Below are 16052 nucleotides of genomic sequence, written 5' to 3'. Positions count from 1 at the left end.
GTATGTGCATACGTTTGATATAGAAATATGTATATAAACAATTGCTTTCTATTCTACTAATGTTACCTATAATTTCTGTATGTGTGTGTTCGATAAACTCCTTGATATACTGATCTTTATTGGCTTCCTTTTCCTTTCCAAACAGCAAAACGGCAACATCCCTGTAATCCTTAAAAAGCATTGTGAAAGGACAAAAGTATTGCTTCAGAGCTCACAGTCAATTGTGTATTCTCATTGGAGAGTGAAAGTAAAGCTCTATTTGTTAGATAATATATTGTACTAACTCAGTGGAAGTGAATTTAAAACATTATTAAGAGTCATCAAGGAGAATAAGAAGAGATCTGTAGTTCTGAAGGCAAAAGCAACTTACTCTAAAACATTTAAATGCCTTTGTTTGCTTTTGATCTGTGGAAGACCCTTTGTCTGCAAAGAGAAATACTGATTAAAGGGCAACATCAGGTTAAAGGCATTATTTTTACTTCAGCAGTAGTGCAAATCTTGGTCCAAATTTGAAGGTTGATTGCCTGGAATTCCCTTGATCACTGGGAGATAGATCTCTGTCATTCAGAAACATTCCACTTTATTAATGCCGTGCAGGTGACAATGTTGCAGATTAAGTAGGAAGAAGTGCTCTGTGGCAACCACGAATTTACATTACAATTAGTTATGGGTTTTTTTTAAGCTTGAACATCAGGGATTAGCTTCTGAGAAGCAGTGGGTATTGAATACACTGCGCTCCTGGTATGGGTAAAAACGGCAAGTCCCACATTCACTGTGTGTGTTAGTAAGTACACCACTATTTTTGTTGTTTTATCTTTAAGTGGTATATCTGACTTCTGAAGATTGGTGGCCCTAGGAGTTATTAACATGTGTGTGCCATTGTTTGGTTTTCCTTATACAGTATCTGTGGACTAGGTTAAACTCATCCAGATGATTGTTTTCTTTTTCTTTTTTTCCTTCTTTTTAAAAATCCTTTTAGGTAAAGTATCATCAAATGTATGAAAAAGAAATCAAGGGAAAAGCCAGCCATACAAGTGGGACAGATGTTACTTATACAAGAGAAAACACAGATCAATATGGCCAGGTATGCAGCATCTGAGAGATTACTGTCATTGCAAATCTTTACATAGGGTCATTTGGGTTATGGGAGGGTAAGTCATACTTATTTGTGTACATGTATGCACTGGACGTTTCTATTATGGTGTGTTTACGTATCACTGAAATGTGTTTATGTGTGAAAACTTTTCCATCCCGTTGGAAAGAAAAATGTAAATTCAGCTGGGAGAAAATGTGAAAGGGTCATGAAATGATAGAAAGTTAGTTAAAATTGTAAAGGATATTTTTCCTGCCATTACTTTAAGAAATCTTGGAAGGTTTGCAGCTCTGAATATGCGCAAGTTCTCTTATTATTGGCTTTTCCACAAAATTGGTATTATAAGGCTGACAAGTTGTAGTTCTACATATGAGGAACCAAATAGGCTTTATTTCTGCTTTAGTCTGTGGCATTCTTCTTGGTTTCTTTTCTTTTTAAATGCAATACCTTTATTTTTGTGGTCTTCCAAATAGCATCTGAAGTTCTATTCTAATTAAGGTATGCCTCTTCTATGGAAACATTAGAATTAAATAGAACTAAATACAGCTAAATGGAATTTGTAAGGAACTGAATAATGTTTCTGTATAAAAGGAATTATATGGTTAGTTTAGTTCCTCTTCCTAACTCCTTATCAGACCTGTATTATTTGGAAGGGATAGGGAATATATAGTCCTAAGACTTTTGGGAATTTTACATTTGCTCACTGCTTCTGTCTAACCTTAAATCTTTGCCATGTGTGAAAAGCAATCCATCCTTGAATGATATGAGTTTAGAAGGGAGTCTTCAATAAGTTTCTATTTTTTGAGCTCGTAGAAGTTTGAGTAAGAAGAAACAAATAAAATGAGCTTGAAAAAGTGCTAATTGCATCTTCAAGGACTGGAATGCTTCTATCATTTGAATTAATTTAAGTCTTTTTTTTTTCTTTGAAACTATCTTTGAAACTTCAGTCACAGACTTCAAATTTAATTTGAGTTTTAATCTTAATAGGCTCTGGATTCTGATATTTTTATTCAAATACAAGCGAGCCACTGAAATTAATGGATTTCTCTGAATTAAGTATGACTTAACATGGGTAAAGGTATTGGAATTTTAACAGTCAAAATCATGAGGCTGCATTATACATGTCACATGTGTACATATACATACGTTGGGCAATTTAAAGACTTTACTGCACGCTGTTGTATTAATTTTTGAAAAACTAGTTAAAAGTTCTGAATAATTAATTTTAAAATTATGTTTTGGAATATGAATGATATTAGAAATAATTTCAAATGCATTTGAGGAAGTTGCAAAAAAGAGAAAATGGCAATTCAGTCTGAAGAATTCAGGCTCATGAATGTAATTTTAAAGGATTAACTCAGCTGATCAGTCAGGGATATATATATATATGTATTTAGTTTCTGTGCCTGTTTATAGAACAATCTGGATGCAATAACTATAATTACATTGTTCATAAACTTACAATATGACCTATCATATCCTGTGATATTGATGTTGCACAGAATTACCTGCAGTGAATTGTTTTGCACTGAGAAGTCACCAGAGAGATCCCCCAGATACTCATAGCAATTTTTATCTATGCTGTATTCTCTGTGATACTTGACGTACTGATGTACCACAGATTTTATCTTATTTTATTTTGGCTTACATTGGTTCTTTGCCACAAAGAGCAACAAAATATAACAGAGAAGACACATGGCACTATACCTTACTTTTGTGTATACTTATCGCATTCTCCCCAGATCTGGAAAGCTTTGAGGTGGTCATTATGTAATACCATGCTAAGATAGTTACAGTATTCAGCTATTAAGTCATCAAAAGGCTTTTCAAATGGTCAGACTTATTTATAGTTTCAGTGGGATAATTCCAGAACACTGCTGTGTTTTTTTTTTTAAATCGATTGAATTTTGTGAGTTTGTTTCCAAAATTGTTTACCGCTGTAATACTCAGGTATTTATGTTTCTAGAGAAGTATCATGTTTTGATTAGTTGTGATGTGAGGAATGGCTATGATGAGGTCTATGGAGACTTCTATCAGGCTCCTACACTAAACTTGGAAAGTTTAAGGTCTCCTGGCTGCTCAAACCATTAGATATTCCTCCAGGGTTTTTTTCAGGCAGATGTATATTAACAGAGACACAATAAGGAGATATTACATCTCAGAGATTTAGGGTAAAATTAAAAGGATGTATGTAATTATACATTTGAACGCTATGTTGACCAAAGCTAATTGCTCACTACATTTCTCTTGCAGGCATAGTCTGTTTGGTGGGTGATTTCATTCTTAAAGTTGATCATATGAACTTCTCTTTTGTTAAAAAAGTAATGATAACAAAATAATGAACTTTACTGCTAGAATGGAGTATGGGGTTTTGTGAAATCATCCATGACACCACTATACTTAGCTGTGATGAACAAACACTGATCTTTCCTTAGGATTATATGAATGAGTATGAAGAACCCAGAGGGAAAGGAAGCTTTCCTGCTATGATCACTCCAGCTTATCAAAATGCCAAGAAGGCAAATGAATTGGCAAGTGATGTAAGTATGAAACCCAGATCAATAACATTCATAAACAATTAAAAACATCAGTTTGTTAGAACAGTGCTCTAGAAGGAAAATGCTAAAATTACACCTGAGAAGTAAACAAGGATGACATTTCACTGTGTTGCTGGGAACTGGATAGCTCAGGGGATTAATAATTTCTATTAATAAAAGGGGACACAGCTCCAGCTTGTGTGAGGGAGGAGGTGGAAGCAGCAACTAATGGGGATCCCTACTGTTAGGCTAACCCTCCTGGCAAATCTGCACCTGTATTATTAATGAAACCTTCAACTGCCTTAATCATCCTTTGGACTACTGTGGTATATTCCCAGTAGTGAATAAATGGAGGATGAATGAGCTGAACTGGTTTGATATTTTGATGTTTCGTGCCTCTAGCACAAAGCCAGTCATATGGAGTGTGACATTGTCACCACATAAGGATTAGCTGATTTCTAAGCTGTCGATTTCTAGTTTTGGGCGATAAGCTGAAGAATGGGCAAAAAAAGATACTGAAGTATAAATCCTGCATGCAGCCCACTGATTAAAGAGTTTCAGTGCTGCTTGAGGAGATTGCTTCTAGCAGCGATGAAAATGAGGTCACTACCCTGTGGCTGCTGTGAAGGGTTCCTGTGAGTGACGGACTCTGTTTGTGAGGACACCTGCCCCCTCTGAGACTATCTGAGCTGATGGGCTCAGTCTGTCTTTTGGGAAGCTAACAGGTGCTTGAGCCTTTCAGCTCAAGCCTGGACCAGATGCTAGCAGTAAACAAGCGTGGAGGGATCGGTGACACTCAGTTACTTGAGCTTACAGAAGAGAGACCATACTAAAAACCTGAGACCTTCCATGACCAAATCCCATATAGCAGTTTCCTTATTAATGCTGATGATATTGAACTTCTTTGCAATTTACATGATTCTATGAGTCTAATTCTAATATCTGGAGTGAAGGGATGATTTATAACAGCAACATTACCAAGCTGGAGTAGTTACCATGCAACTTGAATGTCTTTAAAGCCTGTGAAATGGTGAGCAGACTTGGAAAATAAAAAATACTAACTTGACACTTCAGCACATTTCAAGTAATTTGTTATTTTGTACATTATGAATCTGCTGTTAAAAGCATTGCTATGAGATGAAGAACACAAACATTTCCTTGTGTGCAAGAAACACTGGAATATATTAACAGAATCACAGAGTTGTAGGGGTTGGAAAGGACCTCCAGAGATTATCAAGTCCAACACCCCTGTCAAAGCAGGCTCAAGACAATTCCAAACAGGGTTTTGCTGGGCAAAGTCTGGCAAAGGCCAACACAAATATTGTTTCTTTACCCATCCTAGCTCAATTAAGCTCTCATCCAGATACCTCAATTAAAACAAGAGGTACCTTATCTCAGTGATTTCAGTGTTGACTTGGAAGAGAAATATAATTGTTTTAAAAACTTTAAAAGTGCAAAAAGATAAAGCTTTGTCATAAAACTGGTTTCTACAAAAGGAAAAAAAATCACAGAAAGCTTGATAACTATCTGTATGTAATTCTCAGAGCAGAATTCTAAAATTAAAGTACTGACAATTAACTCCAGTAATAGAAAAGCACAAGCTCCAAGCAGTCTCTGGTCATGAGTTTGCTACTTGTCTGTCAAAGCTATGAACAACAATGAGTACAGTTCAATCTGTGTAAATAAATAGGTTTAAAACTGCTGTCTATTGAAGTGGCTTTGCAGGAATTGTTTTGGCTGTGATTTTATGCCTGGTTTATTTCAGGAAATAACAACTTGCAATGTTTCAACTTTCTAAATTCTATTTTCTTATGAAAGCAAGAATGGCAAAAGTTATATTGCAGATCTTATAGCCAGTCCAGAAAGCCACATTGAAAAGGTAGGTATCTGTTTTATAATTTTTCTTACTTTTCAGATAAAATACAAGAAAGACCTTTCCAAGATGAAAGGTGCAGCTCACTTTCACTCTCTAACAGCTAAAGACAACCTGGTCCTTAAACAAGCCCAAAGTGCTAACAAGCTTGTTAGTGAGGTAAGTGATCTGACAAATGGCGTAAGAGCAGCTCACGCGAACTTTTGCATCTGGTGGTTAAGGACTACAGACTTTAAAATCTTTTGTTTTTATTGTTCCTCATGTTACAGAGATTATCTTTGTGTAGCACAGTAACTGGAAAGGAAGGTGTAAGAACAGATCTTTACGTACTGTTATCTGGCCATTTCAATGATATGTATGGAAGCATGGCGAGTTATACCAGGAGAGCACTTCTAATTCTGGTTATATGGAGAACAGAAATCTAAGAAAACTCTGTACCGTGCTCTTAATGTGCTCTGAGGTTATAAGCATAAATGGTTTTGGATGATTTGGGAGTACATATTACACTGTTTCAAAGAATGTTCTGGTTATAAGTGAAAAATAGCGCCAGTAGAACCAAAACTGTGTGCTATATTGTCAGTGCAGGGTTCTGTTTTCTTACATGATGTAAAGGACTGACTTGCTCATAAAGCATTCTTCTTCTGCTAAGCAAAGGGAGATTGCGAGGGAATTCTCAGTAGATTATGAATTGTTAATTTATTTATATTGTCATATCAGCTATAAAGCTATTAATAAGTGTGAGTTCCAAGAGGTTTCCTGTGGCACTTTAAAAACTTATGCTCTTGAGGCGTCAAAGAATAAAATCTTCAATAATGAAAAACCCCTGGAAGTAGGACTGGAAGGGGCCTCCCGGGCCAATGATTTCTGGCTTCTGCTGTTTTTGCATAGTATTGTATAATTCTCTTCTTCTAATTTCTAGCCTGCATTTATTCCCATCCATTTTATTACTAGTGTGTTTTGTGCCAACATTGCCCTTTGGTTTATATAGTTCTTTTCACTGCATGATTACCTTTCTGAGATGTTTGCACACATATCATTTTCTCTCTGCCTTTGTTTTCCCTGACAAAGCAAGCAAAATTCTTCTTCTTTCATGGTCTTTCACTGCAGCTGTTACAGGCTGAGTGTGTATTCCTTGAACAGGAATGACTGTCAGAATGTTTGAGTTCTTGATGAGATCTTGCCAGAACCTGGTACATTGCATGCATGTTATCCAGTGCCTGCTGACAAAAATAAACCTCTTTTTTCTCCTACTTTGGACTGCATTTACCTTCTTCATGGCTGAATTATTTTGGCACCTTTCCATCCTGGTCTGATCAGCCTACATATGAACAGTTTTCTCTTTCTCGGCCCTTCCAGGCAATGAATCCTCAAAGCTGAGTATTTTTTGTGGCCAGCCTCTACATATATTAGCCTCCACATTGCTGAATTTAGCCCCAGTTCTATTATTCCAGCCCTTATGTCCTCTTACTATCTCTCTGAACATCCCTGCTTCAGAGCAAAATAACTTAATGAAAATATTAAACCAAGTATCTTTAAAATTACTCTGAAAAATTATGCTAGTAAACTTTCTCCTGTTCAATCCTGAGGTCTGTGAGGATTCAATTGGTAGCATGTTTTGTCTATAAAATGGGAAGCAAGTATAGGATATTTGTGTTCATAATAATTTTCATCATACACTTTCTGATAAGAGAGACATATCAAAATGTTTGAACTGTGGTCCTGGCTAATTAACAGTGTGCAAAGGAAATTGATAGAGCAATTTAACATTTTACCATATCTTTTTTCATTTTGTATTGTCACCAAGGTGGAATATAAGAAGGATCTTGGAAACAACAGAGGCTACAGCATTAACTACTGTGATACTCCGCAATTCAAGAATGTGAGCAAGATCTCAAAATACACCAGTGATGTAAGTTTTCAATGCCTTGTGTGGTTTGTTGAAAGCTTACCCTGGTAGCAGCTGATGGTAGGGTAGATAATTTATCTTGTTCTTATTCCCAGGTTGGTAGGAACACTGGGTGTGCACAGGGCTTGGTGAAAGCTGCACCAAAACAATCTGCTTTTGGTAGATGATTCATTTGTACAAATATTGTAGGAATAATGCTTATTTGCAACTTTATTCTAGTATTTATTTCTGATGTAATAACTTACAGCAGTAGAATGTGTGGGTACTTTCTGAATGTGGCATCCAGGTAGTCTGAAGAATGTACAAAGACCATCTTTTACCATAGGAAACTCACTGAGTATCCTAGACTTTGTTTATAGAAGTGCTGAGATTGTTTATGAGCTTGTGAGTTTCTGTAGTGGTGCAAGACTGATGTACCACAGCTGTAGTAATTTTCTTCACTGCTGTAGCTCATAGAAACACATGGAAAAACTAAAGTTTTAGAAAGGGTTTGTTTGTTTGTTTTTAATACAGATCAAGTACAAAGAAACATACCAGAACCAAATGAAAGGCCATTATATGGGTACCGGTATGGACAAGCGAATGTTACATGCCATGAAAGTTGGCAACTTGGCAAGCAATGTAAGTCTTTTAAAATTATACTTCTGTAGACATGGCTTTCTTTAATTTCTTTTTCCAGAATTAAACTGGTAGTGGAACTTAGATTAAATTGTAGTGAAGATTTGAAAGATAGGTATGTTGAGAAGAGAAGAAATTCTGGAAACCCTTTTGTACTGCACTGTGTGGGAGAGACTGAAATAAGCAAATTCAGTGATCTGGCAACATACTGAGCTCCTTCAGTTATCTTTGACATCAGTAGGATGCTGAAGGTTGCTTGCTTCCCTCCCCCAGGGTCAGACCTTTGGTGGAAAAAAACAGCCTTTAATGAAGATTTCTGGATTCCAATTTAATTTACTGGGTTAGTCAAGGAGCTATTTTGTTACATACCATTCCTTCAAGTACTTTATTTACAAATCTGTAAGAAGCCTGAGAACTAAGCAGAAAGATAAAAGAGATGTGTCATAGGTGGGAGTTAAGTTAATGCTCCCACTGTTGGCATTGGATTAATTGAGGAGCTGAAAAAGAATCAATTAGTGGCTAAACTATGCAAATAATTTCATTTTCTTTGTCACTCACGACATTGAAATTACTTTGTTTCCTGCATTTAATATTAATATTATTGTTTCTCCTTTCCTCCTGACTGATAATTATTCAGACAAATGACAGCCTAAAAAAAAGAATGACTTTTTTTTGTTGTTGTTGTTCTCTGTGTTTCAGATAGCCTATAAATCTGATTACAAACATGACGGTGTTGACTACAATTACCCAGCTACTCTCACTCCTTCGTATCAGACAACAAGGAAGTTGGTCCCTTTGAAAGATGTAAATAATTTTATGGCTTTTTTTCCATGGCTTGCATGGCTCATCATCTCTCAGTAGGAGAGAGAGTGATAGACTGTGTATGTCAAATGATGATTTAATCATGGGAGAACACAGCTGATGATTAAAGAAAAAAAAAAGGTTAAAGCAAAAAGTGCAAGGAGTTAAGAGGGCTCGGAGGAATAGCTGTGCCACCTCCTGGCATTCTCTTCAGTAGGGCAAAATTAGTTAGTTCTGCCCCATACTTAACGTTCTTCCTAGAATCATAGAATGGCTTGAGTTGGAAGGGACCTTAAAGACCTGCTTCTGACTCCCCTGCTGTGGGCAAGGTGGCCATCCCCTAGATCAGGGCTGAGGATTCTGTCCAACCTGGCCTTGAACACCCCCTGGGATGGGGCATCTACAGCTTCTCTGTACAGTCTGAGGTATTTTTGAGGAATTATTTGATAAGCTTCAACTGTAAGATGAGTTGTTGCTTCTTGAGGTGTTTTTCTTTTAAAGACTTTAAAAAGGTGGACTTCACTGTTTGATTTCTTAGTGTGTGAGAGTTGTATCCTAAAAGACTTCAAAGCATATTAGTTATCAATAAGCAAGTAAACCCTGGGACTATTTCAAAATACTAGGTGATGACTGTGACTACTGCAACAGGCTCTCTGGCCAACTGATTTATGGGTTCCAAAAGCAGCTCATGACTGCATTGTATAAGAACAGGAAGTGCTGGAATGTTTAGAGCAGGTAGAACTCATTTCTGCCTTTTGGATGTAAGTTCAGGTTCTGTGGACAGTGACCTTTCTCCTTAAAAAATCATAAGCAGGAGTGAGTATACATTTTTAGTAAGAAAGAAATTCTCTCTTTCTATGGAAGTAAAATTCTTCTTGTCTCTAAGAGGAGCAAAGCAAATGTTTGGTTTTGTTGTACTTTGATCAATCTGGAAGTTCTTTCCCAAATGTTATTGTGTGTCAGAATGAAGAAAGTTTATATAAAGATACCTGAAATAGAAAGGAATCATAGTCCACTTAACTGGAAATAAGTGTTCTATGAAGCTAGGTTTATGTGATTTGCAGTGTTTGCAAAGTGGTGATTAACTACAGTGAATATTGATCTTGGCCAGCAGTGAATGGTAATTGTGTTCTGCGGTTTAAAACCTTTGGCAACAACAGGTTTAAAATAAAGCTTCTCCATGATTTGTAATCTTGTATAACTTTGGGTTTAAATATGTTTTTGTGTGTGTGTGTGTTTTTGTTTGTTTGTTTTTAATAGCTTTGCATTGTTATCACTGTGTTAATTTGTTAGGAATTTTGCAGAATTGAATACTATGATCGTTATTAATTTTTTGTTTTGTACATATATGGTTTTCTTCTCTCATCCTTTACATAAAGCTCTTACTACATAGGGAACTTTTGTGACTACTGAGTTTTAATGTAATAATTAAAGATAATGCATGAGATAATGAGAGTTCATTTGCTCTGTACAGTCTGTACAGTAGGACAGGCCTATTCGTAAAAAGGAACGTCATAACTGTCTTTTAAGATAACCTGATCTGATTGATGGTTAGAAATACCAGTTTTATATGAATGCTTTAGGGGACAAACTGTGTTTATGAATTTGTTGCCTTGGAGGAAAAAGATTATAAATTAAGTTCATTTTCAAAGCAAAATAATAACTGTGATCTCAAACTAGGAAGTCTTCAGAGTGTTAACTGCAGATCTCATCCAAGAGATCCTGGTATTTTTCCCCATCTCAGCTTATTATGACTTACGTTATGATTTATCTAGCAAAACAGCTAACAAAACTTTGTCTACTCAATCTCTCATTTTCCAGTCTGAACATTACCTCCCTTACTAAATATTCTCTTTTCTGTTTATTTAATTTTAAATTAGGTAAACTACAGGCAAAGCATAGACAAGATGAAGTACAGCTCTGTTGCCAGCACTCCACAAATTGCTCAAGCCAAAATAAATGCTCAGCAGCTCAGCGATGTAAGTTCTGTCAACACTGGCCATCTTTGTGTATTAGAATTATCTCATCATTTTATTTCATTGCATTTGAAGCACTTAAATGTTTTTACTGTTGGTGGGCGTTTGACAGATTTACAGCCAAAAGAATATGAGTTGAGTGAAATTACTTACAGGAATGTAGCAATCACATATAATATTTTCTTCTAATTTTAACAGTTTTATTAGTGTGCTTTGTTAGGAATTTATCTTCTAAACAATTATTAATGCATGATTTGTAAAAATAAAAAAAAAATCAGATATTTTTTACTTATAGATAATCAATAGTTATTCTATTTATGGAATAGTTGTTCTAATTCCTAGTATCTATGTAAAAGTTATAATTACTGTAATGCATGTGATGTTCTTATGTCAGATGTAACACAGGACACCAGGAGGCTGAAATTTGGTGGTAGTCAATCAATGATTTAGGCATTTTGTTTAGTGAATAAAAGATAACTGAACTTGGTTTATATTCTTTTCAATTTATGACAGTTGAACTACCGAGCCCAGTATGAGAAGACAAAAACAAACTACACTCTACCTCAGGACATACCTCAGTTGGTCAAGGCAAAAGCCAATGCAGAATTATATAGTGAGGTAAGTCAAGTTAAGTGGAAATATTTGTACTTGCCATTTCATCAAAAGAGAGAAATGAATGTAAAGATGATGGTGATGTTTCTGGAAACAGTTATGTTTATAAGCTTTCTTCAATGAACAGCATGAGATTTATGAACAAGAAGAGATAGGGCTGCCATCTCAAATATGGTGATGCTGCCAGACATTTTTTTTCCAAGATCTTTTCAAATGCCTTGAATTTGTTTAATAAGTCAATGTTCACTACACAAATGAGCTACTTCTGTGCTGGTGTCTGTATGAAAACCAGCATTTATGCAGATCTAATAATTCAAAGGCCACTGAAGTCTGTGCAATGAATCGCGGCGAATTTGTTGAACTTGAATCAAACCCACTGTTGCTGCCATTCATTGTTCTTCACAGTATGTAGTAATTTTCTTAGAGACTTTGGTCTTAAAATCAAGCACTCACAGGAAAGCCTTAGTTTAAGGAGTTAAACTGAAGAATTGTTAGGCCTAAGAATACATGAGCTCCTACTTTTGATGGATATCAAACTGAAGGATGCCCTCTAGCAGCTCACTTAAAGAACTGCAGCTACAGTTAGGCATTCAGAGTGGGAAACATTACTAGATCTGGATTGGGAGGTATGATGGGGGAAGAAAAATCCTGAAATGTGGAGTGTGATGTCTGATTCTAAACACTTCCCCCTAGAGATCTGCTCCTACTAATCCACAGTATTTGCATATTAAAAGAAAAACAAAACAAAACAGCACAGATGCTTTTGGAAACATTTCCCTCCTCCATGGGACTTTTAAACCTACAGCTACTGAATTATCTTTGGGAACTTAAGGTGACTGTAAACTCCAAGCATAAGGCTACTGGCTCAGTCCTAACAAATTAATTAACTCAAATTATAATGAACTGTGGCTTAAGAGGGTTCTAGTTTGTGGGCAGAGAAGATTTATAGTTCTGTTTTCCTCTTAGTCATTCTCGTGCTCAGTTAAGATATTGCGTGTTGTATCGTGACATATATTTCTGTCTTTTCTTTGTCAGGTCAAGTACAAAGAAGGCTGGGAGAAGAGCAAGGGCCAGGGATTTGAAATGAAGCTTGATTCTCTGCCTTTACTTGCTGCCAAAGCTTCAAGGGATCTTGCTAGTGATGTAGGTTACATTTAATTACCAAGGAATTATTCTTTACATTAGTTGCTGTAGCACAGGGAAATAAAACTTAGCTCTCTTCATCTGGATTTTTAAGCCCTGAATTTTACTGTCATACCTTCATCTTTCTCAAAGGCAGATGAACAGCTGGAAGCTTTCTTAGGCTCTTCTGTGAAATTTCACTCTCTGGAAATTATTTTTTAAAAATATAAATGTACAGAAGGAGGCAAAGTTTGCAAAAGCACAGTGGGTTCAATCCTCTTATGGTTAAATTCAGTGTTTTGAATTGTTTATATTTTCAAAAAATACTGTTATCATCCACTGCCGATTTCTTTAGTCTGCTTCTTTAACATAAAAATATATAAAAATATATATTTTAAAAATCCAAATTAGTTATTTTTAAATGACTTATCCCACAGTTCTTCACCTGTGGAAAGGAAAAGGAAGAAATTTTGCCTGCAGCTAGAAAGCACTCAGTACTGAAGATGATTCAAAAATCTATTGAGAAAAGAAGAGTTTTATGCTCATTCAGCTGTCTTCCCACCTCATTAAGAAAATCAAGTCTTGCTTGATTTTTCCATGATTGATTTCTTATCTGGTTCTTAAACCAAAACGTAATTTAGCTATTCAGAAGACAAAGTCTGTAAGAAAACGCATCTCAGAGGAGTGAGCTTTGAAGAATGAGGTTAAATGTAATACAGATAAGACCTGTCCTTCACATTTGGGAATTTCTGAGAAGGTCTGAGAAATGCAAGGTGACAAAGTGTAAATTGGAATAAGCCTTTCTAAATTTTGAACACCCAAATTGTCAGTGGAAAACATATTGCTTATGTTCGTTGTGAATGAAGAATGTGCTTTTATTTCTTTATTATTTCTTTTTTACAGATTAAGTATAAAGAAGAATATGAAAAAACAAAAGGAAAAGCAATTGAAACAAAGGATTCAAGACTTTTGCACTCTCTGCAGGTGGCCAAGATGAGTAGTGAGGTAAATTATTTATTTCTCTTACTCAGAAGATGTTATCCATAATTATGAATCTTTCAGCAACAGTATGTGAGTTGTTTCTTGCCTCAGACCATTAATATATAAAGATTACACAGTACATTTGTTCTTGTAGGTGATTTTGGGTTCATGGTGTTGTCCTATGTGCCTTGACACTTCAACAGAGAACTTTCATGCAGATAGAAGTATATCGTAAACTAAGATGTACTATAATAATCTGCAGTGTCAGTTCTGCTGTTTTATGGATCTCACATGGGACTTGGCTTTTGTTTTTATTTAGTTATTTATTTTACCTAATCTTAAAGACACAAACAAAACTAAGATAGGTTTGGATTTGCAGTGCAGTGGTACAAACAAGTTATTTTTGTTCGTTCTTTTTCTAGATTGCTTACAAAAAAGATTTTGAGGAGAGTAAGACCCATTTCCATCTGCCTATGGATATGGTAAACCTGAGGCATGCTAAGAAGGCCCAAGCACTTGCTAGTGACCTGGATTATAGAAAGAGACTTCATGAATACACAGTGGTTCCAGAAGATATGAAGACAAAATGGGCCAAGAAGGCCTATGGACTTCAGAGTGATGTAAGATGGTATAAGCTCAGCTTAATTATTAATGCGGTATGGATATATATAAACTTCTTCAGAATTTATTGCTATTTCTTACTTCGTGTGGACCCAATCTGAGTTATAGTAGGACTTCTTAAATGGCTTTGAGATGTCTTTGAAACTGGCAAGTGTGCTCATGTTCACACCCAAATATTGTACTTCTGCCCCTCATGTCAATTAATATTCTTTTTCCTCAATAGCTTCAATATAGGGCAGACCTGATGTGGATGAAAGGAGTTGGGTGCATCACAGAAGGAAGTCTTAATATACAGCAAGCCAAAAAGGCTGGGGATTTGGTCAGCGAGGTAAGCAAAGTGCTCAGCTTTCTGTCCATTGCTTATTCAAAGGCTTGTACATGTAAAGGCTATAGTACATCCACTATATCATGTGGAATGAGGCGAGGATTTCCTATCCTGAAAGATGACAGTTTAGATATTCTAAAGTGTAGGTGATCCTGGATTCAGCGTTAAAAGTGTTTCTCATGATGCAATTACTGATCTTCCTTAAGACTGTGAGCCAAAAGGCCCTGTAATCATACTTTCATCTCTACGCAATAGGTACATGAATTAAAAGAGCAACGTGGAAAGGAATCAGAATTCCCTGTGGAATCTGCTGCATGTAGCGTGTAGACATTTTAAGGAATAATGCTGAAAAATTAGATACTTGACAGCCATGCTTGGTGATTTCCTTGCTCTTCAACAAACAAGGCCTGTGACTTTTCGGGTAGTTCCTACAGTGCTAGGTTTCATTGCTTTCCCTCAGTTAATTCATGGTTTCCCACTGCTGTTAACCTTATGGAAGTTCATTTCCTCAGCTTCTTAGATATGGTTGAGTTACTTCACCAGTGCTAGGAAAACCAGATAGAAGGATGAATAAATTAGGGGAAGTTTCACAAGAAGGATAAAACCCCTCTTAGTGCTGGAAGGACCAGAAACTAGTTAGTTACAGGAGATCATACTCTGATTCCTTGAGTCTCTGACAACCTCTCACTGCTACTGCAAAGGGAAGCAAAAGAAGAGCAGCAACTCTCAGATCCAGTGTCTTGCTAGAGATAGACTTACATCTGCTACTGTGATGTGCTGTATTAATAACCACTTCCACAATTACTTAATCCATAATGGTCTGCCCTTTCTTTTCAGGGCTATGTCAGGCCAAGGAATGGCTGACAGTCATTTAAACTGGTTATATTGGTGGATATTATTTTAGAGATCTCTATTGCCCCACAGTGACTGTCATTTTGTCTTTGCAAAATGTCACTATGTTGTGCTCCATGATATGTGACAAAACATGTTGGTTTTAATCTGCCTCCCTCCCTTCCAGGTTCCTAAAACAAAGCAGTGAGCACCTCTTTGAAGTGCTGCATGCTTTTTTAACTTCTGTTTTGTGTTCCTCTAGAAGAGTCACAGCATAAACTGATCTGTTCATCCATCAGTTCAAACAGAATGATTTCTTTCCTGAAATGCCATATCATGTAAAAATACGTTTAAAGCTCTCCTAGGTGGAATGCCCCACCTTATTGTGGAACTGTTAGAATAGGAATTTGACTAAAGTATGCAAGAAGTGTTTACCTGTCATTCTGTTGTCTTGAAATGGTGTTCTGAATTTCCTTGTATTGTCTCATAGATATAGATGCTTAACTTGCTCTGAAGTGAGCAATGCATGAGGCTTGGGCAGAGACATAGATACAAAACAGACCTCATCCAAAGGCTGCTGATGTCAATGGGAGTTTTCCAATCACTTTAGTGTGTTCCAGATCTAAAGTAAAACAAAACGGAATAAAAGTAATGCAAGTCCTATTTATCAAACTGGAAATAGTAGTTGGTATGAAAATTTGTTCTTGTGAATAGATTTTAAGTACTCTATCAGTCACGTGCTTGTGGGAAGGTCAA

At 36.2% G+C, this 16052-nt stretch overlaps 1 protein-coding gene across 5 annotated transcripts in view; it reads left to right on the top strand.

Moving 5' to 3' along the window:
• Nucleotides 1-16052, top strand: part of NRAP (nebulin related anchoring protein) — a 66305-nt gene that overhangs the window by 27832 nt on the left and 22421 nt on the right. For all 5 annotated transcript variants that reach the window (XM_015867290.2, XM_015867288.2, XM_015867289.2 and 2 more), the window contains 12 exons: nucleotides 980-1084; nucleotides 3529-3633; nucleotides 5546-5662; nucleotides 7308-7412; nucleotides 7923-8030; nucleotides 8727-8831; nucleotides 10709-10807; nucleotides 11318-11422; nucleotides 12452-12559; nucleotides 13442-13543; nucleotides 13942-14139; nucleotides 14364-14468. In XM_015867290.2, coding sequence (XP_015722776.1) covers nucleotides 980-1084; nucleotides 3529-3633; nucleotides 5546-5662; nucleotides 7308-7412; nucleotides 7923-8030; nucleotides 8727-8831; nucleotides 10709-10807; nucleotides 11318-11422; nucleotides 12452-12559; nucleotides 13442-13543; nucleotides 13942-14139; nucleotides 14364-14468 — 1362 coding nt within the window. The remainder of the gene's footprint in view (nucleotides 1-979; nucleotides 1085-3528; nucleotides 3634-5545; nucleotides 5663-7307; nucleotides 7413-7922; nucleotides 8031-8726; nucleotides 8832-10708; nucleotides 10808-11317; nucleotides 11423-12451; nucleotides 12560-13441; nucleotides 13544-13941; nucleotides 14140-14363; nucleotides 14469-16052) is intronic.

Source organism: Coturnix japonica, chromosome 6 (genome assembly GCF_001577835.2).
Source record: "Coturnix japonica isolate 7356 chromosome 6, Coturnix japonica 2.1, whole genome shotgun sequence".
Lineage (NCBI taxonomy): Eukaryota > Metazoa > Chordata > Aves > Galliformes > Phasianidae > Coturnix > Coturnix japonica.
This window is presented reverse-complemented; position numbering and strand designations above follow the sequence as displayed.